At 47.2% G+C, this 26,077-nt stretch overlaps 2 protein-coding genes across 2 annotated transcripts; one reads left to right on the top strand and one right to left on the bottom strand.

The window, feature by feature from the left end:
- Positions 1 to 20,348: 20,348 nt before the first annotated feature.
- On the top strand, positions 20,349 to 21,180 carry LOC125518981 (uncharacterized). Its single transcript, XM_048683870.2, has one exon. The coding sequence runs from the start codon at positions 20,489 to 20,491 to the stop codon at positions 21,044 to 21,046; it is 558 nt and encodes a 185-aa protein (XP_048539827.1). The 5' UTR covers positions 20,349 to 20,488; the 3' UTR covers positions 21,047 to 21,180.
- A 3,334-nt stretch (positions 21,181 to 24,514) lies between these two features.
- On the bottom strand, positions 24,515 to 25,628 carry LOC147960232 (uncharacterized). Its single transcript, XM_087533223.1, has 2 exons — positions 25,531 to 25,628; positions 24,515 to 25,259 (listed from the first exon to the last, which is right to left on the bottom strand). Exons 1-2 carry the CDS (start codon positions 25,626 to 25,628, stop codon positions 24,515 to 24,517), a joined length of 843 nt encoding a protein of 280 aa, XP_087389349.1.
- Positions 25,629 to 26,077: the final 449 nt, after the last annotated feature.

Here is a 26,077-nt window from a genome sequence, read left to right as displayed (position 1 = left end):
CTGGATGCCCATATTGGCTCCTACATATTCTACGAAGATCTTTATCAGTCAGACCGCATAACAACATACGTTGTTCCCTTTGTCATCGGTATGTTACTTGCCCGAGATTCGATCGTCGGTATCCAATACCTAGTTCAATCTCGTTACCGGCAAGTCTCTTTACTCGTTCTGTAATACATCATCTCACAACTAACATATTAGTTGTAATGCTTGCAAGGCTTATGTGATGTGCATTACCGAGAGGGCCCAGAGATACCTCTCCGACAATTGGAGTGACAAATCCTAATCTCGAAATACGCCAACCCAACATCTACCTTTGGAGACACCTGTAGAGCTCCTTTATAATCACCCAGTTACGTTGTGACGTTTGGTAGCACACAAAGTGTTCCTCCGGCAAACGGGAGTTGCATAATCTCATAGTCATAGGAACATGTATAAGTCATGAAGAAAGCAATAGCAACATACTAAACGATCGGGTGCTAAGCTAATGGAATGGGTCATGTCAATCAGATCATTCAACTAATGATGTGATCCCGTTAATCAAATAACAACTCTTTGTCCATTGTTAGGAAACATAACCATCTTTGATTAACGAGCTAGTCAAGTAGAGGCATACTAGTGACACTCTGTTTGTCTATGTATTCACACATGTATTATGTTTCCGGTTAATACAATTCTAGCATGAATAATAAACCTTTATCATGATATAAGGAAATAAATAATAACTTTATTATTGCCTCTAGGGCATATTTCCTTCATATTCCTCCTCCTTTAATGTTCATCTTTTCCCTATAAATCTTGCCTCTTTCCTACACCCTCTTTGTCAGATTTCATCCCATTCGAAGTTGTTTTGGTCAGGTTAAAAAATGATTGAAGTTTGAGAATAATTCAAACTCTAATTTTTTTTCTACCTTCTAAAAAAGCCAGAGCAATTTATTCAAACCCTACATAAATCCAGGGTTCGAGGTATATATTTATATATCTCATATCCCTAACCAAAAAACCCTGGATTTTCCCCCTTTGTTGATTGTTTGTTTATATAAACAATAAATTAAATAAATGAAAGAATATGGAGGGAGTGGAGAGCCCAGCAGCCTCCCTCTCCTTTGGGCCGGCCAGCCAGCCAGTCCGCCCTGCTCCCCCGTAGGCCCACCTAATTCCTAACCCTAGGCCCAGCGAAACATCTCCCTCGCATCTTCCCACGCGCCGCCAGAGCCCCCACGCCCGAACCCCATCTCCTCGATCCCCATCTCCTTCCGCGCATGGAGCCACCCTTCTCCATCGATCCCTCCTCCCTCTCGAGCAGCCACCAGCACCTCCCAGCACAGCCCCGCCTGCTCCCATGCCTCTGCTGCGCCGGCCTGTGACCGCAGCCGTCGTCCTTGTCCGCGCCCAGAGGAGCACGCCCGCCGAGCTCCGTCGCACCCCCCGCGCCCTCAAGTGCCTCGCGCCCCGCCGCCGTCCATCTTCTCGATCCGCCGCCGCCATGAATGGCCGCAGGAGCGCCAACGTCGCCGAGCCACGCGCCCCTGTTCTTCCTCGCCCATTCAACGCGCCACCAAGCCGGCAGGACGCCCCTCTGTCACTGGAAGGTCGCCCGCTCGGCCGTCGCTCTTGATTCGCTGGAGGAGAGGACCAGCGCCATCCCCACGATGCCCGTGCGCACCAAGTCCCTCAACCGGAGCGCCGCGCCTACGCCCCTGCTTCCTCCTCGTCACCGGCGAGCGCCGCGCCATCTTCTTGACTTCCTGCCATCGAGCGTCGTTGTGCCCTTGCTCCATCCTCTGCTTCGCCTATGCACCACCGGCCTTCAAGCTCGATGCCCGCCCCGGCCATCTTCTCCTACTGCCACTTCACGACCGCAACCGAGACCTCTGTTCTGCTACGTTTTGGACACGCTGAGAACCGAGGCCCTTTTTGTGCTGCTTCGCTTTGGAGGCGCCAAGATCCTCTCCGACAAGTGTACGACTACAGGGTGACTCGTGTGTACTACTACCATCGTCCCAAAGACGTTGGAGTCATCAAGTACCCCTCCAAACGAACGTTAACGACTAACACCGCAAGAACGGGTCCGGCAAGTCCGAAGACCCCAAGTACCACAACATCGATGACCACACAGACCGCCAAGACCGACTACGAGGATTCACCAAGTACCTTCGGATGTGCCAAGTTTGACTACATGGACCGCCAAGTTCCGCTTCGAACGTGTACGACTACACCAAGACCAGTTCGACAAGTACCTCGAGAACGTTTGTACCTCTACCACCCCCGCGGGTCCGACAAAACCAAGTGTACAACTACCGTTGCCCCGAGGACGTTGGATCCGTCTAGTACCTCTCTGAGAACGAACATGTACCACTACTTCCACTTCCGTCGCCGAGGAACGATAGTACCACTACTTCCTACGAACGTCCCGAGAACGTCTACTTCCCCTACACCGCATCGAACTTGATCCGTTCCGAAAAGGCATGCTTCGAAGGTATAACCCCGAGACGACCACCCGTGGAACGTATGCATGAGTTGTATGAGATGCATGTTGGTTGTTGTAATCTGCCCGTGAACGTTAGTTGTTCCCTCGTTTGACACCGTCGCCTACCTGTGGGAACCCGGTATCCGGGAGCACCCCATCTTCTTGTTGGGGAACGTAGTAATTTCAAAAAAATTCCTATGCACACGCAAGATCATGGTGATGGACATCAACAAGAGGGGAGAGTGTTGCCTACGTGCCCTCGTAGACCGCAAGCGGAAGCGTTATAACAACGCGGTTGATGTAGTCGTACGTCTTTACGGCCCGGCCGATCAAGCACCGAAACTACGGCACTTCCGAGTTCTAGCACACGTTCAGCTCGATGACGATCCCCGGACTCCGATCCAGCAAAGTGTCGGGGATGACTTCCGTCAGCACGACGGCGTGGTGACGATCTTGATGTTCTACCGTCGCAGGGCTTCGCCTAAGCACCGCTACAATATTATCGAGGATTATGGTGGAGGGGGGCACCGCACACGGCTAAGAGATCAATGATCAATTGTTGTGTCTCTGGGGTGCCCCCCTGCCCCCGTATATAAAGGAGTGGAGGAGGGGCCGACCAAGGAGGGTGGCGCGCCCAAGGGGGGGAGTCCAACTCCCACCGGGAGTAGGACTCCCCTTTTTCCTATTAGGAGTAGGAGAGGGAAGGAAGAGGAAGGAGGGAGGAAGGAAAGGGGGGGCCGGCCCCCCTCCCAATTCGGATTGGGCTTGGGGGGGCGCCCCCTCCCTTGCTCCTTTCCCCTCCTTTCCACTAAGGCCCAGTAAGGCCCATATACCTCCCGAGGGGTTTCGATAACCTCCCGGTGATCCGGTATTGTCCCAATCTTACCCGGAACCTTTCCGGTGTCCAAATATATTCGTCCAATATATCGATCTTTATGTCTCGACCATTTCGAGACTCCTCGTCAAGTACTTGATCACATCCGGGACTCCAAACAATCTTCGGTACATCAAAATATATAAACTCATAATGAAACTGTCATCGTAACGTTAAGCGTGCAGACCCTACGGGTTCGAGAACAATGTAGACATGACCGAGACATGTCTCCGGTCAATAACCAATAGCGGAACCTGGATGCTCATATTGGCTCCTACATATTTTATGAAGATCTTTATCGGTCAGACCACATAACAACATACGTTGTTCCCTTTGTCATCGGTATGTTACTTGCCCGAGATTCGATCGTCGGTATCTCAATACCTAGTTCAATCTCGTTACCGGCAAGTCTCTTTACTCGTTCCGTAATACATCATCCCGCAACTAACTCATTAGTTGCAATGCTTGCAAGGCTTAAGTGATGTGCATTACCGAGAGGGCCCAGAGATACCTCTCTGACAATAGGAGTGACAAATCCTAATCTCGAAATACGCCAACCCAACAAGTACCTTTGGAGACACCTGTAGAGCACCTTTATAATCACCCAGTTACGTTCTGACGTTTGGTAGCACACAAAGTGTTCCTCCGGTAAACGGGAGTTGGATAATCTCATAGTCATAGGAACATGTATAAGTCATGAAGAAAGCAATAGCAACAAACTAAACGATCAAGTGCTAAGCTAACGGAATGGGTCAAGCCAATCACATCATTCTCCTAATGATGTGATCCGTTAATCAAATGACAACTCATGTCTCTGGTTAGGAAACATAACCATCTTTGATCAACGAGCTAGTCAAGTAGAGGCATACTAGTGACATACGGTTTGTCTATGTATTCACACATGTATTATGTTTCCGGTTAATGCAATTCTATCATGAATAATAAACATTTATCATGATATAAGGAAATAAATAATAACTTTATTATTGCCTCTAGGGCATATTTCCTTCAGTATCCCACTTGCACTAGAGTCAATAATCTAGTTCACATCGCCATGTGATTTAATACCAATAGTTCACATCACCATGTGATTAACACCCATAGTTCACATTAACATGTGACCAACACCCAAAGGGTTTACTAGAGTCAATAATCTAGTTCACATTGCTATGTGATTAACACCCAAAGAGTACTAAGGTGTGATCATGTTTTGCTTGTGAGAGGAGTTTAGTCAACGGGTCTGCCACATTCCGATCCGTAAGTATTTTGCAAATTTCTATGTCAACAATGCTCTGCACGGAGCTACTCTAGCTAATTGCTCCCACTTTCAATATGAATCGAGATTGAGATTTAGAGTCATCTCGATCAGTGTCAAAATTTGCATCGACGTAACCCTTTACGACGAACCTTTTTGTCACCTCCATAATCGAGAAACATATCCTCATTCCACTAAGGATAATTTTGACCGTTGTCCAGTGATCTACTCCTAGATCACTATTGTACTCCCTTGCCAAAAACAGTGTAGGGTATACAATAGATCTGGTACACAGCATGGCATATTTCATAGAACCTATGGCCAATGCATAGGGAATGAGTTTCATTCTCTTTCTATCTTCTGCTGTGGTCGGGCTTTGAGTCTTACTCAGTTTCACACCTTGTAACATAGGCAAGAACTCTTTCTTTGACTGTTCCATTTTGAACTACTTCAAAATCTTGTCAAGGTATGTACTCATTGAAAAACTTATCAAGCGTCCTGATCTATCTCTATAGATCCTGATGCTCAATATGTAAACAGCTTCACTGAGGTCTTTCTTTGAAAAACTCCTTTCAAACATTCCTTTATGCTTTACAGAATAAATGTACATTATCTCTGATCAACAATATGTCATACACATATACTTATCAGAAATGCTGTAGTGCTCCCACTCACTTTCTTGTAAATACATGCTTCACCGCAAGTCTGTATAAAACTATATGCTTTGATCAACTTATCAAAGCGTATATTCCAACTCCGAGATGCTTGCACTAGTCCATAGATGGATCCCTGGAGCTTGCATATTTTGTTAGTACCTTTAGGATTGACAAAACCTTCTGGTTGCATCATATACAACTCTTCTTCAATAAATCCATTAAGGAATGCAGTTTTTGTTTATCCATTTGCCAGATTTCATAAAATGCGGCAATTGCTAACATGATTTGGACAGACTTAAGCATAGATACGAGTGAGAAACTCTCATCATAATCAACACCTTGAACTTGTCGAAAACCTTTTTGCGACAATTGTAGCTTTGTAGATAGTAACACCACTATCAGCGTCCGTCTTCCTCTTGAAGATCCATTTAATCTCAATGGCTCGCCGATCATTGGGCAAGTCAATCAAAGTCCATATTTTGCTCTCATACATGGATCTCATCTCAGATTTCATGGCCTCAAGCCATTTCGCGGAATCTGGGCTCATCATCGCTTCCTCATAGTTCGTAGGTTCGTCATGGTCAAGTAACATGACCTCCAGAACAGGATTACCATACCACTCTGGTGCAGATCTCACTCTGGTTTACCTACGAAGTTCGGTAGTAACTTGATCTGAAGTTACATGATCATCATCATTAGCTTCCTCACTAATTGGTGTAGTAGTCACAGGAACAGATTTCTGTGATGAACTACTTTCCAATAAGGGAGCAGGTACAGTTACCTCATCAAGTTCTACTTTCCTCCCACTCACTTCTTTCGAGAGAAACTCCTTCTCTAGAAAGGATCCATTCTCAGAAACGAATATCTTGCCTTCGGATCTGTGATAGAAGGTGTACCCAGCATTTTCTTTTGGGTATCCTATGAAGACGCAGTTCTCCGATTTGGGTTTGAGCTTATCAGGATGAAACTTTTTCACATAAGCATTGCAACCTCAAACTTTAAGAAACGACAGCTTAGGTTTCTTGCCAAACCATAGTTCATACGATGTCATCTCAACGGATTTAGATGGTGCCCTATTTAATGTGAATGTAGCTGTCTCTAATGCATAACCCCAAAACAATAGCGGTAAATCAGTAAAAGACATCATAGATCGCACCATATCTAATAAAGTACGGTTACGACGTTCGGACACACCATTACACTGTGGTGTTCCAGGTGACGTGAGTAGTGAAACTATTTCACATTGTTTTAACTGAAGGCCAAACTCGTAACTCAAATATTTTCTTTCTGCGATCATATCGTAGAAACTTTTATTTTTGTTACGATGATTCTCCACTTCACTCTGAAATTCTTCGAACTTTTCAAATGTTTCAGACTTGTGTTTCATCAAGTAGATATACTCATATCTGCTCAAATCATCTATGAAGATCAGAAAATAATGATACCTGCCGTGAGCCTCGATATTCATCGAACCACATACATCAGTATGTATAATTTCCAACAAATCTGTTGCTTGCTCCATTGTTCCAGAGAACGGAGTCTTAGTCATCTTGCCCATGAGGCATGGTTTGCAAGCATCAACTGATTCATAATCAAGTGATTCCAAAAGCCCATCAACATGGATTTTCTTCATGCACTTTACACCAATATGACCTAAACGGCAGTGCCACAAATAAGTTGCACTATCATTATTAACTTTGCATCTTTTGGTTTCAATATTATGAATATGTGTATCACTACGATCGAGATCCAATGAACCATTTTCATTGGGTGTGTAACCATATAAGGTTTTATTCATGTAAACAGAACAACAATTTATTCTCTTACTTAAATGAATAACCGTATTGCAATAAACATGATCAAATCATATTCATGCTCAACGCAAACACCAAATAACACTTATTTAGGTTCAACACTAATCCCGAAAGTATAGGGAGTGTGCGATGATGATCATATCAATCTTGGAACCACTTCCAACACACATCGTCACTTCACCCTTAACTAGTCTTTGTTCATTCTGCAACTCCCGTTTCGAGTTACTACTCTTAGCAACTGAACCAGTATCAAATACCGAGGGGTTGCTACGAACACTAGTAAAATACACATCAATAATCTGTATATCAAATATACCTTTGTTCACTTTGCCATCCTTCTTATCCGCCAAATACTTGGGGTAGTTCCGCTTCCAATGACCAGTCCCTTTGCAGTAGAAGCACTCAGTTTCAGGCTTAGGTCCAGACTTGGGTTTTTCACTTGAGCAGCAACTTGCTTGCCATTCTTCTTGAAGTTCCCCTTTCTTCCCTTTGTCCCTTTACTTGAAACTAGTGGTTTTGTTTACCATCAACACTTGATGCTTTTCTTGATTTCTACCTTCGTCGATTTTAGCATCGCGAAGAGCTTGGGAATCGTTTCCATTATCCCTTGCATATTATATTTCATCACGAAGTTCTACTAACTTGGTGATGGTGACTAGAGAATTCTGTCAATCACTATTTTATCTAGAAGATTAACTCCCACTTGATTCAAGCGATTGTAGTACCCAGACAATCTGAGCACATGCTCACTGCTTGAGCTATTCTCCTCCATCTTTTAGCTATAGAACTTGTTGGAGACTTCATATCTCTCAACTCGGGTATTTGCTTGGAATATTAACTTCAACTCCTGGAACATCTCGTATGGTCCATGACGTTCAAAACGTCTTTGAAGTCCCGATTCTAAGCCGTTTAAGCATGGTGCACTAAACTATCAAGTAGTCATCATATTGAGCTAGCCAAACGTTCATAACATTTGCATCTCCTCCTGCAATAGGTTTGTCAGCTAGCGGTGCATCAAGGACATAATTCTTATGTGCAGCAATGAGGATAAACCTCAGATCACGGATCCAATCCGCGTCATTGCTACTAACACCTTTCAACTTAGTTTTCTCTAGGAACATATCAAAAATAAAACAGGGGAGCTAAACGCGAGCTATTGATCTACAACATAGATATGCTAATACTACCAGGACTAAGTTCATGATAAATTTAAGTTCAATTAATCATATTACTTAAGAACTCCCACTTAGATAGACATTCCTCTAATCCTCTAAGTGATCACGTGATCCAAATCAACTAAACCATAACCGATCATCACGTGAAATGGAGTAGCTTTCAATGGTGAACATCACTTATGTTGATCATATCTACTATATGATTCACGCTCGACCTTTCAGTCTCAGTGTTCCGAGGCCATATCTGCATATGCTAGGCTCGTCAAGTTTAACCTGAGTATTCTGCGTGTGCAAAACTGGCTTGTACCCGTTGTAGATGGACGTAGAGCTTATCACACCCGATCATCACGTCGTGTCTGGGCACGACGAACTTTGGCAACGGTGCATACTCAGGGAGAACACTTTTATCTTGAAATTTAGTGAGAGATCATCTTATAATGCTACCGTCAATCAAAGCAAGATAAGATGCATAAAAGATAAACATCACATGCAATCAATATAAGTGATATGATACGGCCATCATCATCTTGTACTTGTGATCTCCATCTCCGAAGTACCGTCATGATCACCATCGTCACCAGCACGACACCTTGATCTCCATCGTAGCATCGTCGTCGTCTCGCCAATCTTATGCTTCCACGACTATCGCTACCGCTTAGTGATAAAGTAAAGCATTACAACGCAATTGCATTGCATACAATAAAGCGACAACCATATGGCTCCTGCCAGTTGCCGATAACTCGGTTACAAAACATGATCATCTCATACAATAAAATTTAGCATCATGTCCTGACCATATCACATCACAACATGCCCTGCAAAAACAAGTTAGACGTCCTCTACTTTGTTGTTGCAAGTTTTACGTGGCTGCTACAGGCTTAGCAAGAACCGTTCTTACCTACGCATGAAAACCACAACGATAGTTTGTCAAGTTAGTGCTGTTTTAACCTTCTCAAGCACCGGGCATAGCCACACTCGATTCAACTAAAGTTGGAGAAACTGACACCCGCTAGTCACCTGTGTGCATAGCACGGCGGTAAAACCAGTCTCGCGTAAGCGTACGCGTAATGTCGGTCTGGGCCGCTTCATCCAACAATACCGCCGAACCAAAGTGTGACATGCTGGTAAGCAGTATGACTTATATCGCCCACAACTCACTTGTGTTCTACTTGTGCATATTACATCAACGCATAAAACCTAGGCTCGGATGCCACTGTTGGGGAGCGTTGTAATTTCATAAAAATTCCTACGCACACGCAAGATCATGGTGATGCACAGCAACGAGAGGGGAGAGTGTTGTCTACGTACCCTCGTAGACCGGAAGCGGAAGCGTTATAACAACGCGATTGATGTAGTCGTATGTCTTCACGGCCCGACCGATCAAGCACTGAAACTACGGCACCTCCGAGTTCTAGCACACGTTTAGCTCGATGACGATCCCCGGACTCCGATCCAGCAAAGTGTCGGGGATGACTTCCGTCAGCACGACGGCGTGGTGACGATCTTGATGTTCTACCGTCGCAGGGCTTCGCCTAAGCACCGCTACAATATTATCGAGGATTATGGTGGAGGGGGGCACCGCACACGGCTAAGAGATCAATGATCAATTGTTGTGTCTCTGGGGTGCCCCCCTGCCCCCGTATATAAAGGAGTGGAGGAGGGGGCCGACCAAGGAGGGTGGCGCGCCCAAGGGGGGGAGTCCAACTCCCACCGGGAGTAGGACTCCCCTTTTTCCTATTAGGAGTAGGAGAGGGAAGGAAGAGGAAGGAGGGAGGAAGGAAAGGGGGGGCCGGCCCCCCTCCCAATTCGGATTGGGCTTGGGGGGGCGCCCCCTCCCTTGCTCCTTTCCCCTCCTTTCCACTAAGGCCCAATAAGGCCCATATACCTCCCGAGGGGTTTCGATAACCTCCCGGTGATCCGGTATTGTCCCAATCTTACCCGGAACCTTTCCGGTGTCCAAATATAGTCGTCCAATATATCGATCTTTATGTCTCGACCATTTCGAGACTCCTCGTCAAGTCCATGATCACATCCGGGACTCCGAACAATCTTCGGTACATCAAAATATATAAACTCATAATGAAACTGTCATCGTAACGTTAAGCGTGCGGACCCTACGGGTTCGAGAACAATGTAGACATGACTGAGACACGTCTCCGGTCAATAACCAATAGCGGAACCTGGATGCTCATATTGGCTCCTACATATTCTACGAAGATCTTTATCGGTCAGACCGCATAACAACATACGTTGTTCCCTTTGTCATCGGTATGTTACTTGCCCGAGATTCGATCGTTGGTATCTCAATACCTAGTTCAATCTCGTTACCGGCAAGTCTCTTTACTCATTCTGTAATACATCATCCCGCAACTAACTCATAAGTTGCAATGCTTGAAAGGCTTAATTAATGTGCATTACCGAGAGGGCCCAGAGATACCTCTCCGACAATCGGAGTGATAAATCCTAATCTCGAAATACGCCAACCCAACAAGTACCTTTGGAGACACCTGTAGAGCACCTTTATAATCACCCAGTTATGTTGTGACGTTTGGTAGCACACAAAGTGTTCCTCCGGTAAACGGGAGTTGCATAATCTCATAGTCATAGGAACATGTATAAGTCATGAAGAAAGCAATAGCAACAAACTAAACGATCAAGTGCTAAGCTAACGGAATGGGTCAAGTCAATCACATCATTCTCCTAATGATGTGATCCCGTTAATCAAATGATAACTCATGTCTCTGGTTAGGAAACATAACCATCTTTGATCAACGAGCTAGTCAAGTAGAGGCATACTAGTGACATACTGTTTGTCTATGTATTCACACATGTATTATGTTTCCGGTTAATACAATTCTATCATGAATAATAAACATTTATCATGATATAAGGAAATAAATAATAACTTTATTATTACCTCTAGGGCATATTTCCTTCACTTCTTGCATGACACACTCACACCCACTTCCTTTTGCACCGGTATCTCAGTGAGTTATCGGAACCGGAATGTTGCCGTGGCACCATTTCCGTTGTCATTGTCGTGGCACCCCTTTCGTTTCCGCCACGATGACAAATGCTTCATATCATGCTCTTTTCAACTTTTCTAAATTGCATAGACTTGCATATGCCATCCGCAACATGATAATAACATTTAAAATGGTTAAAATTGTTGTTTGCTCTAAATTGCCAAATGCATATGGGGATTTATCGGAATTATTGTTTGATGTTTCTGGCCTCATTTATAATGCCTAACTGTGTATTTTATTCATGTGTCACCTCTTGCCATGTTAAGAACATTTAATTTGGTTGGGTACATAACCGGGAGTGAACTAAATAATTGATGTGGTGTTCCGTCAATATGCAACTCGTTGCATATTGAGCTCCACTTAATTTGTAGTGTTGTTTGTTGCACTTTTCCATGCCATGCATTTTTAAACCGGACATGCATCATACTTGGTTGTGCATCATGCCATGTTTTTGTGATGGTTGTTTACTATGTTGTTTGCTTCTTTCGGGTGTTGCTTCTTTGGGTTAGTTCCGATAACGTCGCGTTTGTGAGGATCCGTTTGACTTCGTCCGTTTGTCTTCTTCATGGACTCGTTCTTCTTCCTTGCGGGATTTCAGGCAAGATGACCATACCCTCGAAATCACTTCTATCTTTGCTTGCTAGTTGCTCGTTCTTTTGCTATGCCTATGTCGCGATACCTACCACTTGCTATATCATGCCTCCCATATTGCCATGTCAAGCCTCTAACCCACCTTGTCCTAGCAAACCGTTGTTTGGCTATGTTGCCGCTTTGCTCAGCCCCTCTTATAGCGTTGCTAGTTGCCGGTGAAGATGGAGTTTGTTCCTTTTTGGAACCTGGATATTTGTTGGGATATCACAATATCTCTTATTTTAATTAATGCATCTATACACTTGGTAAAGGGTGGAAGGCTCGGCCTTATGCCTGGTGTTTTGTTCCACTCTTGCCGCCCTAGTTTCCGTCATACCGGTGTTATGTTCCTTGATTTTGCGTTCCTTACGCGGTTGGGTGTTATGGGAACCCCTTGACAGTTCGCTTTGAATAAAACTCCTCCAGCAAGGCCCGACCTTGGTTTTACCATTTGTCTACCTACCACCATATACCTTCCCTTGGGTTCTGCAGACTCAAGGGTCATCTTATTTTAAACCCCCCCGGGCCAGTGCTCCTCTGAGTGTTGGTCCGAACCGAGCTGCCTGCGGGGCCACCTCAGGGAAACTTGAGGGTTGGTTTTACTCGTAGCTAGTATCATCTGGTGTTGCCCTGAGAACGAGATACGTGCGACTCCTATCGGGATTTGTCGGCACATCGGGTGGCTTTGCTGGTCTTGTTTTACCATTGTCGAAATGTCTTGTAACCGGGATTTCGAGACTGATCGGGTCTTCCTGGGAGAAGGAATATCCTTCGTTGACCGTGAGAGCTTGTGATGGGCTAAGTTGGGACACCCTGCAGGGTTTTGAACTTTCGAAAGCCGTGCCCGCGGTTATGGGCAGATGGGAATTTGTTAATGTCTGGTTGTAGAAAACTTGACACTTAACTTAATTAAAATGCATCAACAGCGTGTGTAGCCGTGATGGTCTCTTTCCGGCGGAGTCCGGGAAGTGAACACGGTTTTGGAGTTATGTTTGTGCGTAAGTAGTTTCAGGATCATTTCTAGTTCACGACCATGCATTGCTTCTCTTCTCGCTCTTATTTGTGTATGTTTAGCCACCATATATGCTAGTGCTTGCTGCAGCTCCACCTTACTACCATTTCCTACCCATAAGCTTAAATAGTCTTGATCTCGCGGGTGTGAGATTGCTGAGTTCCCGTGGCTCACATATTACTTCCAAAACCATTTGCAGGTGCCGATGATACCGTGCAGGTGATGCAACTGAGTTCAAGGAGGAGCTCGATGAAGATCGTGTTCATTGTGTTGTTTTGTTTCCAGTTGTTCAGTAGTGGAGCCCGGTCGGGGCGATCGGGGATCTATCGCATTAGGGGTTGTCTTTCTTTATTTGGTTCCGTAGTCGGACCTTGATTGTATTCTGGATGATGTAATGATGTATTCTTGTATTGTGTGAAGTGGCGATTGTAAGCCAACTCTTTATCCCTTTCTTATTCAATACATGGGATGTGTAAAGATTACCCCTCTTGCGACATGCCTACAATGCGGTTATGCCTCTAAGTCGTGCTCCGACACGTGGGAGATATAGCCGCATCGTGGGTGTTACAATATACCCCGCGGTATGATCCGGCCAGAGTTATAACCCGGCTGGGACTTAGTAAACTGGCTGACAGTTAAGACAGATGGCTAAGACGGACGGTAAACCGACAGGTGGTAAACCGACAGGTGTTAAGGTAGGTGGTAAACCGGTTGGTGTTAAGTCAGACGGTAAACCGGCAGGTTGTTAAACCAGCTGACAGTTAAGATAGACAGGTAAAACAGGCAGTTAACCCAGACAGTAAACCGGCGGGTTGTTAAACCAGCTGACAGTTAAGACAGGAGTTAAGTCAGATGATAACTCAGCAGACAATCATAAACCGACAGACCATCTTAAACCGGCACCGGTTATAACCCGGCAGATAGTGATAACTGGGTTGCCGGGAGTTATGAAGCCCGAGATGTTATGAAGCCCAAGATGTTAAGAAGCCCATGAAGAGAAGTCATAATAGTCAAGTCTTAAGTCCGAGTTGGACTCTACATGTAGCCCGCCCCTTCAACTTATATAAGGAGGTGCAGGGCTCCCCAAAGAGGGACAAGTAAGGAGAAACAATCTGAAGGGTTAGGGTTAACTGGGAGAGCCGGTTTACGGTGACTTCCTGATGATCATAATGAGACATAGCCTCAAACAGCATGTAGGGTTGTTACCGGATGATATTTCCCGGGGCCTGAAGCTGTCTAAACCATTGTCTTGCGTTGCGTCTCTCGATTCCACTCAACCCCTCTCAAGCTACCACATAGATGCGTTGGCCTCACGACTAAGTCCTCACACTAGGACATCTGTCGTGACAAAACCACGACAACACCGATAGTCCAAAGCAGGTGTCCATGCCAGCTTTTGGTAGTACATCAATGGTCGGTTGCATTTGGTCTTTTCACCAAAGGTAGGTTTCCCACGCATGTGGTTCCCAACCGCATGGTCGTACCGATCGCACGAGTAACAAACACCCACATGCCGACCTGGGTGCACCCATCTCATGTAGATGTGAAGCCTCTATCTAGTGGAACAAACAACCCCACCAACAACGCATGAGATGATGCATTATGAGGACAATGGGAAGCATGAGAGGTGCCCTTGGCACACCTTCGGCCCATCCTTCATGGATCTCCAAGTACCAGTCTCCACGGCTTATTCGTTTGTTCGGGTGCGTTGAGTTTAATTATGTTGGGCACTCTTCCACATTATTTCCAGGTCGATGGAGAGTCATTGGTTCTGGCTCTAGGTTGTCGATCATTTATGGTGTGCTATCTGTAGCCGGTTAGGAGGTCGCAAGGGAGGCTGGTTCTCGGTTTGATTGGCTTGGCGTCCTGGTGATCGGTTTGTCTGGTTTGGTGCTACCCAAGTCAGCATGCGCCCTTGTAATGTAGCCTACCTGAGTACCCCAACAAAGTATAACTGCAAAACAAGGGAACATGAACATAGTCATTGACTCATTGGCGTCATATTTTGCAAATAATTCTGACAAAATATCCTTGTCATGCTTTACTAACTTCTTGGTTGCATTTAGTTTTTATGCCGGGGGTGCAACATATCAAGAAAATTAGTGTCGCCCATGAAAGCATGGAGGGAAACAAAGCTCTGAAGTCATCAATCAAGGAAATGAAAGAGAGCGACGAAGCCGACCACATGATGATACAAAATATGCCAAAAGACATGGAGACCTTCCATGCCGAACTGAGCGGCACGAAGGAGCAAAAAGACATGGAGACCTTCCATGCCGAACTGAGCAGCACGAAGGAACGTCTTGAGGAAGAAGTAACTCAAGGAGCAACATGCGAAAGAAGCAAGGAACTGACTTGGAACAATGCCAACGGGACGCACAAAGCATAGAACCACCTTATACCAACCAAACAAAGAATTGCAAACCAAGCACAACCCAATGCGACCACCAGACAGTTAAGCAAGAATGAATCAAACATACATCAAAGAAGCAGCTAGTATCTACCAAACCAACCGCTCACGGGAGATTCGATAATGACCCGAATCCACCGGGACATGCACATGTCAGTCCAAATGCTAGCGGTTACTTCACCAAGTTGCACCATATTCTACAACTTTAGGAGCGATTGCCACCAAGGCACAATGGGGCACATGGCCTACTTTGCCCCAATGATGTGTGCCCGACCAAAGACTTCAATCCTTTTTGGCGCACCCTTCTCTGTGCCCAGCTGCCAAAAACCAGCTGCTCTTTCTTGGCCTATATGACCGTCGCCATAGTCAGCCAAACGATATGACCCGCAACTCAGAACCGCACGTCGTGGGTGGACGTGATGCCTGTCGCGTGATAGGATCGATAACAATCAACATGGCTCTCAGCACCGCATCCGCACCAACCTAATAGCCATAATGGCACGATTTTGTCCTACCCGCGGACTAGAAACCAACCTACTGAATCGCGTTGGCGGCTGCAACACCTCTAGGAGCCATCTAGAGAAGTACTAAAAGAGCAAAATCCACGACCATGAGCCAGATAGGCAGGAAGGAAGCAAACTGACCTCGGGAAACAATCGGGCAACTCCAATAGCAACCGCGTATGGGACTTACAAACCACATGTATCGTACATCTAGATGACTCCTCCATGTCCGATTACGACTCCTCTATGGCCAAGTCTGACTTTCATATGGCTGAATCCGTTCACCGTGTTCCGAGTGCACCACTCCGACTCCCTCATGGACGAGTTCATCTTCTCCAACTCTCCCGGTGACTCAACTTTGCTGGGCCCAAGTCCTCTATGGCAATTCAACTACTCTAAACTTTGTTTTGTTGAGTCCGTTCCAAATAATAGTATCACGTCCTGGTTACATTTGTTTTTATATAATGGGCACAGCAGTAGAACACAATATTTATTGTTGTCTGCACATGAGTTAATGGGAGTAGAATCGCTTATCGTTATCTATCATTATTCAATACAACACAAATCCAAGCAAACTATAAACATAGCCACTTAGCATTTTGCAGGCAATTAAAAAAGAGCCTTCAAATAGTTCACCTAACTTTTCGGTTGCATTTGGTTTTTGCGCCAAAGGTCACTTGCCCCCCCCCCCCATGGGGTACTTGGCCGCATGGTTATAGCCGGTGCAAGAGTAATAAAATACCCACATGTCGACCCAGGCGCACCCGTCTCATGCTAACGAGATCCCTCTACCCAGTGGAACAAACATCGGGCCCCACCACCAACGCACGGGGTGATGCAGGGCGAGGACAATGGGAGGAAAGTGAGGTTCCTCGGTGTGGCTTTGGACAACATGTCATGGATCACGGAGTAGTCAGCTCTGCAGCTTATTCGTCTCTTGGCGTGCATGGTGTTTGATTATGATGGGCACATCTTCTGTGTGTTGCCGGGTCGGTAAAGAGTCGTTGCTTTTTCGACTCCATGTCGTCGGTCTCTTTCGGTGTGCTATCAATAGCTAGTTAGGAGGTTGTTCGGGAGTCTAGATGTTGGTTTGTTTGGGTCGTTGTCCTAGTGATTGTTTCATCTTGTTTGATTTGACTCGAATAAGCAGGCTCCCATGTAATGCTGCCTAGTGGAGTGCCCCGGCGAAATATAAATGCAAAAGAAGAGAACATGAACATAGTCATTGGCTCGTTGGCATCATATTTAGCAAATAATTTTCACAAAACGTCCTTCATGTGTTCACCTGACCTCTTGGTTGCATATTTTTCACCAGAGGTGCAATGAAATTAGTGTCTCTCTGAAATCCCGAAGGAAGACGAAACTCTAAAATCATAAATCAAGAAACTTTGGGAACTTTTCAAAATTTGTGATGTTTAGAACTGTTTTCCAATTCCTGTATTTTTTAATCCAGAAATATTTTTGAAAATTAATGGAAATTTCTAAATTAGCGAACAATCTTTGAAATTCAGAACATTTATGAAATTCATGAGAATATTTTATAAATTCTGGAAAATTATTTGGAACTTGAAACATTTTTCTGAAATCTAGAAGTCATTTTTCAGATTCAACTTTTTGAAATCCAGGAACGTTTTGACTTAATAAACATTTATTCTGCTCAGTTTTGAAATCCAGGAACATTTTCAATTTCATGTTTTCTTGATATTTACAAAAAAAAAATCTAAACATTGTTTGTGTTATGTTCAATAAACCAAAAAATTAGAATAAAAATAAAAGGAAAAAGTAAAACAGGGCTCCCAGGCCTGCATAGGCCGGCCGAAAATGTGCTCAGCGTTATAAGGCTGTGTGCGTGTTTGTGTGCTAATCATCGCACTACGCGGGGAAAAGGGCCGCCCTTAAGATACCTTACAGATGACTACACTACGTTCTTGTCCCGGCTCAGTTTGGCTTTCATGTTTTTGTGTTCATTTTCTTTTTTCTTTCTTTTATGTCCCTTTTCATTTTATTTTACCATATTTTATATTTTTAATTATGGTTCATAATTTAATTTTTTACTTCATCATAACTTAATTTTTTCTATAGCATATGAACAATTCTAAATTTATAAATAAATTACATTACTTCTTTAATAAATAGTTTTTGTACATAGGAATTTTTTCAATTTGTGATGCATAATTATGTTGTATGTACATAATTAATATTCCCTCTTCCTATTTTTAAATGTTTTCAATAACAGACATGTTAAGGCAAATATTTTCCCAAAATAGAAAATTGAAAAATCTTGGAATTAATGGGTCATGCCATGGCTGAACCGTATAATAGCCGTTTTCAGTGTTTGCCCGATTATTTAACACTTCAGGAGAACTCACGACACGTAAGCCCGATCTGTATTTCTTTTTTGGAGCGCACGATTCTGGGCTATTCTTGTTTATATTGAGATACCTCCACGTTAGAAATTTTAAATATTTTCGAGTTGCTATTTTTAACATGTGTAAAACGACTTAAAGTGAGGGGAATGTCATAAAAATATTGAACCCTAAGCAGGTGATACAAATGTTGAACCCTAAGCTTGAAACTTGTGGTGGCCGCCTAAGATAGATGTTTATTTTTCCTCGATTCAAAATGAAATGAGCTTTGGTTTTAAAAGTATATTAATAATGCAAAATTCAATAGCTCTACTAGACCCGGAAACAACACGAAAAAAAAAACCCTAAGGTTGTATGCCTCGCGACAGTAGCTCTACTAGATAGCCACTAACCCTATGTTACAAGACACATCAGAAACGAAAAATACACAACTCCTAGGCTACGCCCTCAAGAAGAAAGCGGCGCACGTGCACCGATGATGGCGAGTCCACCAGAAGGTTGAACTCTGGATTCAGTCAAGTTTCAATCCACCACCTTCAGCAAGGGCATGGTGTAGGCGCGCATCGACATAACCGACCAGAGATCTTGTGTTTCCACGGGTGGAGTGCATAAACTCGTCGTTGAAGCCGTCTTTACCATCCGCCCTTATCCGGATACCGACGCCTCGATAGCCAGATACCTTTGGAGAAGACAATGGAAGACAAAAACATACCATACCGCCTGCCTAACACTACTGTCGCACCACCTTCGATATAGCAGCAACATGCTAAACATGAAACCTCCGCCAGAGCAGCACATGCATGTAGCAGGCATGACTTGATGTCTCCACATAAGACGTCGTGCGTAGCATCCACCGGTGGCTTCACCTACCGGCGGCAGGCACTGCTCGACAACTTCGAACGAGGCGCATGTGTCACATGTCGAACCGCATTGAACTCGATCTATTGATGAAGGAGACGCCCCATACCGCCACCAGCCTCAGAAAGGCCATCACTACCTCGAGATCTTGACTCCGAGTCACCCACATGACCCCGGAGTCTGCCATCGTCGATGAAGAGGGGCCGCCACCCCTATTCCGGGCACTACAGGGAGCACCCATCGTCGCGCCACCTGCTGTCGCCGCCCATACAACGGTAACAGTCGCCATGATCCCACATCAAGTGTCGTCGACGCCGGACGAAGCTTCGGCCGCCACGCGCGTCCTGCGGCGTTCCCGGGAGCGGGATCCCAAGATCCATGCCACCGGCGCCGCCACAAGGACCCACTACCTAGCCCGTCATCCCCGGCAGAGGGGACACCGCCCTCGCCATGACCGGAGCCGCTGCTCCGAGGATCATGCACCGCCAGTTGGCCACATCCTCCCTCGATCCGCCCACCCTACGAAGCCGCTGGAGCAACACATAACCGCCGAGGAAGACGAACTTCGAAGGGCGGTCTCGCGCCGCCAGTCCCTTCAGACCGCGGGACTACAACCCAGATCGGCGCCGTCCCCATCATCGATGGCACCCGGGGTTAGCCAGCACACGTCTTTGGGGACGTCGAGGTGGAAGAGAGAGAGGATGTGGCCACTGGCGGTTAAACCCGATTTAAACTAAAGCTATATGTAGGCAAGAGAAGAAAACACAAAGCGATTAGATCCACGGTCGACAAACTACCGTAACGATCAGGCATCAAGCTTAGCGTAGGGTGAACTTTCTTGTGCTGTTGTGCACTCAATGATGTGGATGGCCCAGCTTATGTTCTTAGGAATTTCTTACGTATGTTTGTACATTTCCTTAAACCCGTAATACTCTCTACCTGTTAACATGTCCATTACCAGCTGCATGACTTCATCTTTCATCTGCTAATTGTTTACGTCCACCCGCCTCCATCGGAAGACGGTCGTGACTATATACCGCACTTGGCAGATTGTTGCTGCCGCATCTACTTCGACCAGCAACTTCCAAGAACAATACAACTATCACATATGCCATTTCACTACCAATTAAGTAAAACTAGCTAGATGCTGATTTTCAATTAGTTTTCACATCACATTCACACGATGACACGAACGACCTTGACAACGTTGCCGTAGCGTCGCCGGCCGCACAAACAAACGAAACCGTGCCAACTAAGTCCACGGTTTCGCCTTCCTTGAGCGCGCATTTGGCAATGTATCGGCAAGTAGCCCCTTGTCCGCTGGACTGGCTTCAACGTAGCTGCGCTGATCCTGGTATAATTTGCTGAAACTCGTATTACAAAAGCATACAGCAAAGAAACAGTAGCTAGCTAGTTAGTTTGGAGTTGCACCTGCACCAATGCGATCCCCCTTTCCAGCCCACAGCCCAGCGTCACCACCGTCGAATTCATGGCCGTCGGGAGGATCTTCAAAGGATGACTCCGCGTCTCAAGGTGGGATCATCGCTGGCCTCGTCATCGGCTTCGTGGCCTCCTTGCTCCTGTTCACCGTGGGGTGGAGCGTCTTCAAGGGGCACCGCAACAGCCGCGCTCGCGCCCGTGCTGCGGCGGCGGCCGCCGCTCGGCCGTGGCCACAGCTGGAACCTTACCGCCCACGCAGCGACGAAGAGCGGCAGCGCCGAAGCGCCAGCGACCCCAGCCAGACGGCCCGTCTGCCGGCGTTCACGTACAGCCCGTCCGTGAAGCACAACGTGGCGGGCGGCGGCGAGGAGGCAGCGACGTGCTCGGTGTGCCTCGGCGCGTTCCTGCTCGGCGAGACGGTTCGGCTGTTGCCGGTGTGCCTGCACCTCTACCACGTCGGGTGCATCGATCCCTGGCTGGACGCGCACTCGACGTGCCCGCTCTGCCGCTCCGACACTGACCCGACGGTCGACGTCGTCCGGATACCGCCTGTTTAGGCTTTCGTTCTGCCGGCGAGGGGCGTAGATACGTCAGGTATAGCCGCATGCACTACTGTAAGGATTCGCGAGGATAGTTGAAGGGTACGTTCATGCATTTATTTTGCTCGAGATGATTTTTTGTTACGACGTAGTACGGCTTCTTTGTCTCAAAACTCTCAATACATTGTTGGTATCAAGGTCTCCTTGGTCTGGAACCAAAATTTAGCATTGCCTTTTATCAAAATTTGCCGAACTCAAATGTTGCCAACATTTAGAAACTTTGGCGTCATTGGTTGGCAGAATTGCAGACCAATGAATAAACTACCAAAACTTTCTTCGGTTGCCAGAGAATTGGCTTGCCAAAATTTATAATCATTAGGGCATTTCTAACCGATCCTCTATATATAACGGAGGATCTGGCGAAGTAAACCTTTAGTGAAGTATTTTTACTTCACTAAATTTTGGTCAGACCTAACCGATCTCCTATATATAACGGAGTAAGACCAAATTTGCATAAAGTTCAACGTAGATTCGATTTAAACAACTGAAATTTTGCATAATGTACATATACACAACCTAAATTAGCATAAAGTTCAACATAGATTCAACTTAATTAAACTTCATCTTAAACTTAACCTAAACATAAACTCAACCTTACTCTAATCACTCTTATAGAGTGCTATCCAATTGGCCGCGCCATCCCACCGGTCATGGGGTCCGGCCCTGTGCCATCTTCGCCGCAGTCGGGGAAGATGCAACGCCATTCTTCAATGTCAATCTCCTCCCCATCGTCGCCTCCGCGCTCCTCGAGGACGATGATGCCCCCCACCCCCCAGCCCCCCAATCCCCCGCACCGTCGGCGAATCGCTTCCGCTCTGTCTCCACCAACTCGGGATACTGGCGGCGGAGGTCCGCCATGTGCTCCTCGTCGGCGGCCTTCGCTGTGAGGCGCTCACTCGCCTCCCGGTCATCACTGGCTATCGACCTAGTCATTGTTTCCGAGGCCGTGCAGCCGGACCTGCCACCAGTCGTACTCGAGGGCGGCGAGTTTGGCTGTGTGGAAGGAGTCGAGCCAATGGCGTTGGTGGGTCTCTCGGTCCATGATCTCCGCCACCCACGTCCCCCACCCCTGGAGGTCGAGGTACGTCCTCTGCGGCTGCCATAACGCGAGGAGTTCGGTGAAGACGAAGAGGTGAGCCAGAGAGGCGGCATTGTCGCGGCGGCGGCTTGAGGAGGAGCCGCTTCATGACACCCGACTCATGTGGCGGCACGGATCCGCGCTGCGGATCGGTGGCGAGGAACAGTAGGGATTTACTTCTCGTGCAGGCACGGATTTCCTTCTGCGAGAGAAAGAGTCGTGCCTCATCGGAAAGGGAAAAAACATGCTCCCGGTTTGGCCTTTTTCGCTCGGTTTTTTTCGTGTTTTTTTGTCAAAACCTATCAATATGGGATCTAGTTTTGAAGATATTGACGTGAGAAATCCAACGATGAAAACGGTTCGAGATTTGGACGTACAGTTTAAGAGATAAAACATTCTGAATAAAGAAATATACGAAAAAGAAAAAAATGCAATGCGCCTAGGAGTAATCTTTGCAAAAAGTACTCTTTAATTGTTGATTTGGTCAAAATCCTGAGTTCAATACCCACATAGAACATAATGTTTCTGGATTAATGAATCGTGATTCGGACATGTATGCCAAGAAGGCGAATCACGCGTAAACTTGGCCAGTATGTTCGGAGTTTTTGAAGAAACGAACCGTAAAAACAACGTATGTAGAAACAAATCATTATTATAATATACTGCTCCATCCGTTTCTAAATATTTGTCTTTCTAGAGATTTTAACAAATGACTACATACTCCCTCCGTCCGGAAATACTTGTCCAAGCAATAGATGTATCTAGATGTATTTTAATTCTAGATACATCCATTCATATCCATTTTGACGACAAGTATTTCGGACGGAGGAAGTACGAAGCAAAATGAGTGAATCTACACTCTAAAATATGTCTACATACATCTGCATGTTGTAACCATTAAAATGTCTATAAAAACAAATATTTGAGAACGGAGGGAGTATGTGGGAAGGGACCAAAAAATCAGGGAAATGCACATTCCTTCATTATTATTAGGTATAAATAAATATAATTTGGAAAATTATACATACATACTCCATATGCAGGTTCTTCAGGTTCGAGTTTTGTGGAGCCATTCCGTCAAGTTCCTATGATGAGTTGATGACCATCCTCTCCATGGCGGCATCTCCAGTTTGCATTTGTTTGGTGAAGAAGATAGAGGTAATCAGCCGTAGAAGATAAACAGGGGCATGGAAAATTAGTTGGTGGAGTTAATAGGAGAGATAATGGAGATGTTTTGTCATATATAGAAGATAAAAGATCCATGAAACTTAATCGGTGGGGGACTGGAGGAGTTAATTGGTGAGAGATAGGGTCGCATAAACATTCAGCTAATTGCGGTTGGGCCGGGAGAAGCATAGAGTAATTAGTGTATGCTTACCATACAAAACAGGCCGGTGTTTGGAACTGATCGCTGATGTGCCAAGTGTGATATGACGTGGTCAGGTTGCATGTCAAAAGAATTACTTTAATGAGGATCAACTATTCAGATATTATAGATTTGACATTGATCTTTACTAACAGACATATGCAAAACGGAAAAAAAATATTTTTGGTCCCTCAGCTCTTTTGAAAGTCTTGATTTGGTCCCTCAACTCTAAAACCGACAAACCTTAGTTCTTGAACTTTTCAAACTAGACAAGTTTAATCCCTCATCTCAGCAAACCCGGTATCTTTGCTGACTGAACCCGGTTTTGACCGGTCCATGCTGATGTGGCAAACTTTCTCTCTCATTGTCGTCCTATCTTTTTTCGTTTCATCTCTCTAGTGGGCATTTGATCGAGCTAGTTAGCGCGCGCGCCTGCAGTTCCACCACTGGCACCAGGTCCAACTACGACAAGCATTGCCGAAGCGAGAGGCCGGCATGCTGCTGGTCCAAAGGTGTGTGGGTATGATGGAGAGAACGTGGAGGCGGCAGAGGGAATCCTCGATGGCTCATTGTCTCAAAAGAGCTCGGCCAGGCAGTCCAGGACTCCCTGCCAGGACCCATGCTTGTCTACCCGAAGGCTGCAACCGATCCATGCATTGTTGACAAGCATGTCAACGCGGCTGTGGTCGCGCGGCACGCGTGACACGACGCCGGTGGCGCACATGTTGGAGATGACGTTTAGAGCCATCTCTAGCCGCCTCTTAGAAGGCGCTAAAAATCGCTTTCTAGGGACGCATCGGCGAAAACCGCGTGTTGGGGGTGTGACGCCCCCAGTCACGGCGTTTACGATTTATTTAAAAACTACAAATTAGGTGTAAATTCATTCAAACTTCGGTGTGCTTATACATATTTAAAATATTAGAAAAAAAATGCTACTCGCCGCTGCCCTCTGTCGCCCTCGCCGCCCGCCGCCCTTGAAGCTCTACATGCCGAGGAGCCTGTAGAATTGCGTGTAGTCGCCGCCGTCGTCATCGTCATCGTCGCCTTCTCCGCGGCCGCCGTCCCTGCTGCACCCCTCCCCAGGTTGGCGCGGTGGGTTGGACGGTCTGGGGTCGTCCTCGTCCTCGTCGCTGTCGAGGATCACCACGCCGTGCTCGTCCTCGTGCCCATGCTTGCGGGCGACTATCTCCTCCAGGGCTCGCCGCTGCCGGACCATCTCGTCGCGGAGGTAGTCGTCCCGCACCCACTTTAGAGCCTCCTCGTCAGAGAAGCCGCGCCGGACTATGGCCTCGTACTCCGCGGGGAGGCCGGGCTCCGCCTTCGGCCTGACGAGGAAGAGGTGGCCAGAGGTGTGGGAGGAGTCGGCGCTGCGGACGCCGGAGCTGCGGGTGCGGTGGCTGACCGGCATGTCCCGGGACTCCGGCTTGACGTGGCGGAGGCAGGGAGAGCCGGTCGAGCGGCCGGACGAGGAGGAGGACGCCCCCGGGTCCATGCGCCTCGGCGTCCACGAGCTCCCACGCCGGCGGGAGAAGGACGGGGGAGCGGGGCACTCCAGCCTGGGCGTGTTGCCGCCCTCGATGTACTCGAGGACGGCCTCCAACGTGCGGCCGGACACGCCCCACCATCGGAGGCGGCCTTCGGAGTTGAGCCTCCCGGAGGGCACGACGTCGTTGGTGGCCTTGAGCTGCTCGGCGTGGCGGCGACGGAAGTAGGGCTCCCACAGCAGGCTGTCGGGGACGTACCGTGGGCCTTCGAGGCGCGGATACGCGCGATCTCCGCACGCCGCGCCGCTCCGGGACCCCGCCGGCGCTGATCCTCCACGCCCCGGGCACCCGCATGTCCGGCGGGACCGGGTACTCGGCTTCATAGAGGAGCCAAGCTTCCTCCTCGTGGAGGTGGCGGCGGCCGAAGCCGTTCGCCGCCGCGCCGTCGCCTGGGAAGCGCTCGGTCATGGTTGAACTGGAACGGCGAGAGGAGAGCGAGGGACGGGGGAGGAACAGGGCGTCGGTGGTGGAGAGTATGTGCGTCACCGGCGCGCTGGGGCGGCTTATATAGGCGGAGGCGCCGCGCGTACGCGTGGCCGCCGTGTTACGCATGGCGGGCGAGGGACGCGCGTCGTCCGGTCTTCACTGCACCGCCAGTGAGGCATCAATGGAGGAGGCTGACCGGTGCGGCAGCGCGCGACAACTTTGGCATTGATTCGCCAAGGGAACCGAGGTGATGAGGACGAGGAAGCCGCGAGAAGAGACGAGTCGCTGCCAAGGAGGGCCCGCCGACTTTCGCGCCAAAAACGATTCGGCCGGCGCCCCCTAGCACCCCTAGCGCGCCGGGTTCGGCTTGGGTCCGCCGGCGCCAATTACGGCCCGAGCCGGCGAAAAAAAGCCTTTGAGGGCGCGACTGAGCCGATTTTTCTGCGCCGGCGACCGAAATATCTCCTGGGGGGCCTTGTTGGGGGCGCGGCTGGAGATGCTCCAGCCGCGCCCCCAACAGGCCCTCCTCAAACGATTTTTACGCGCAGGCGCTCAAAAATCATCCCAGTCGCGCC

This window comes from Triticum urartu, chromosome 7A (assembly GCF_056163025.1).
Source record: "Triticum urartu cultivar PI428250 chromosome 7A, HENAU_Tu73, whole genome shotgun sequence".
In the NCBI taxonomy this organism is placed as follows: Eukaryota; Viridiplantae; Streptophyta; class Magnoliopsida; order Poales; family Poaceae; genus Triticum; species Triticum urartu.
The sequence above is the reverse complement of the archived record's forward strand: the minus strand, read 5'-3'. Positions and strand labels throughout refer to the sequence as shown.

Bases quoted from the DNA above. Each gene is read 5' to 3' on its own strand.
- LOC125518981 (XM_048683870.2), top strand. From the start codon at position 20,489: ATGCGATCCCCCTTTCCAGCCCACAGCCCAGCGTCACCACCGTCGAAT.
- LOC147960232 (XM_087533223.1), bottom strand. From the start codon at position 25,628: ATGCGTAACACGGCGGCCACGCGTACGCGCGGCGCCTCCGCCTATATA. The intron at 25,260-25,530 runs GTTCCTCCCCCG...CGTCCCCGACAG, and splicing joins CTCTCCACCACCGACGCCCT to CCTGCTGTGGGAGCCCTACT.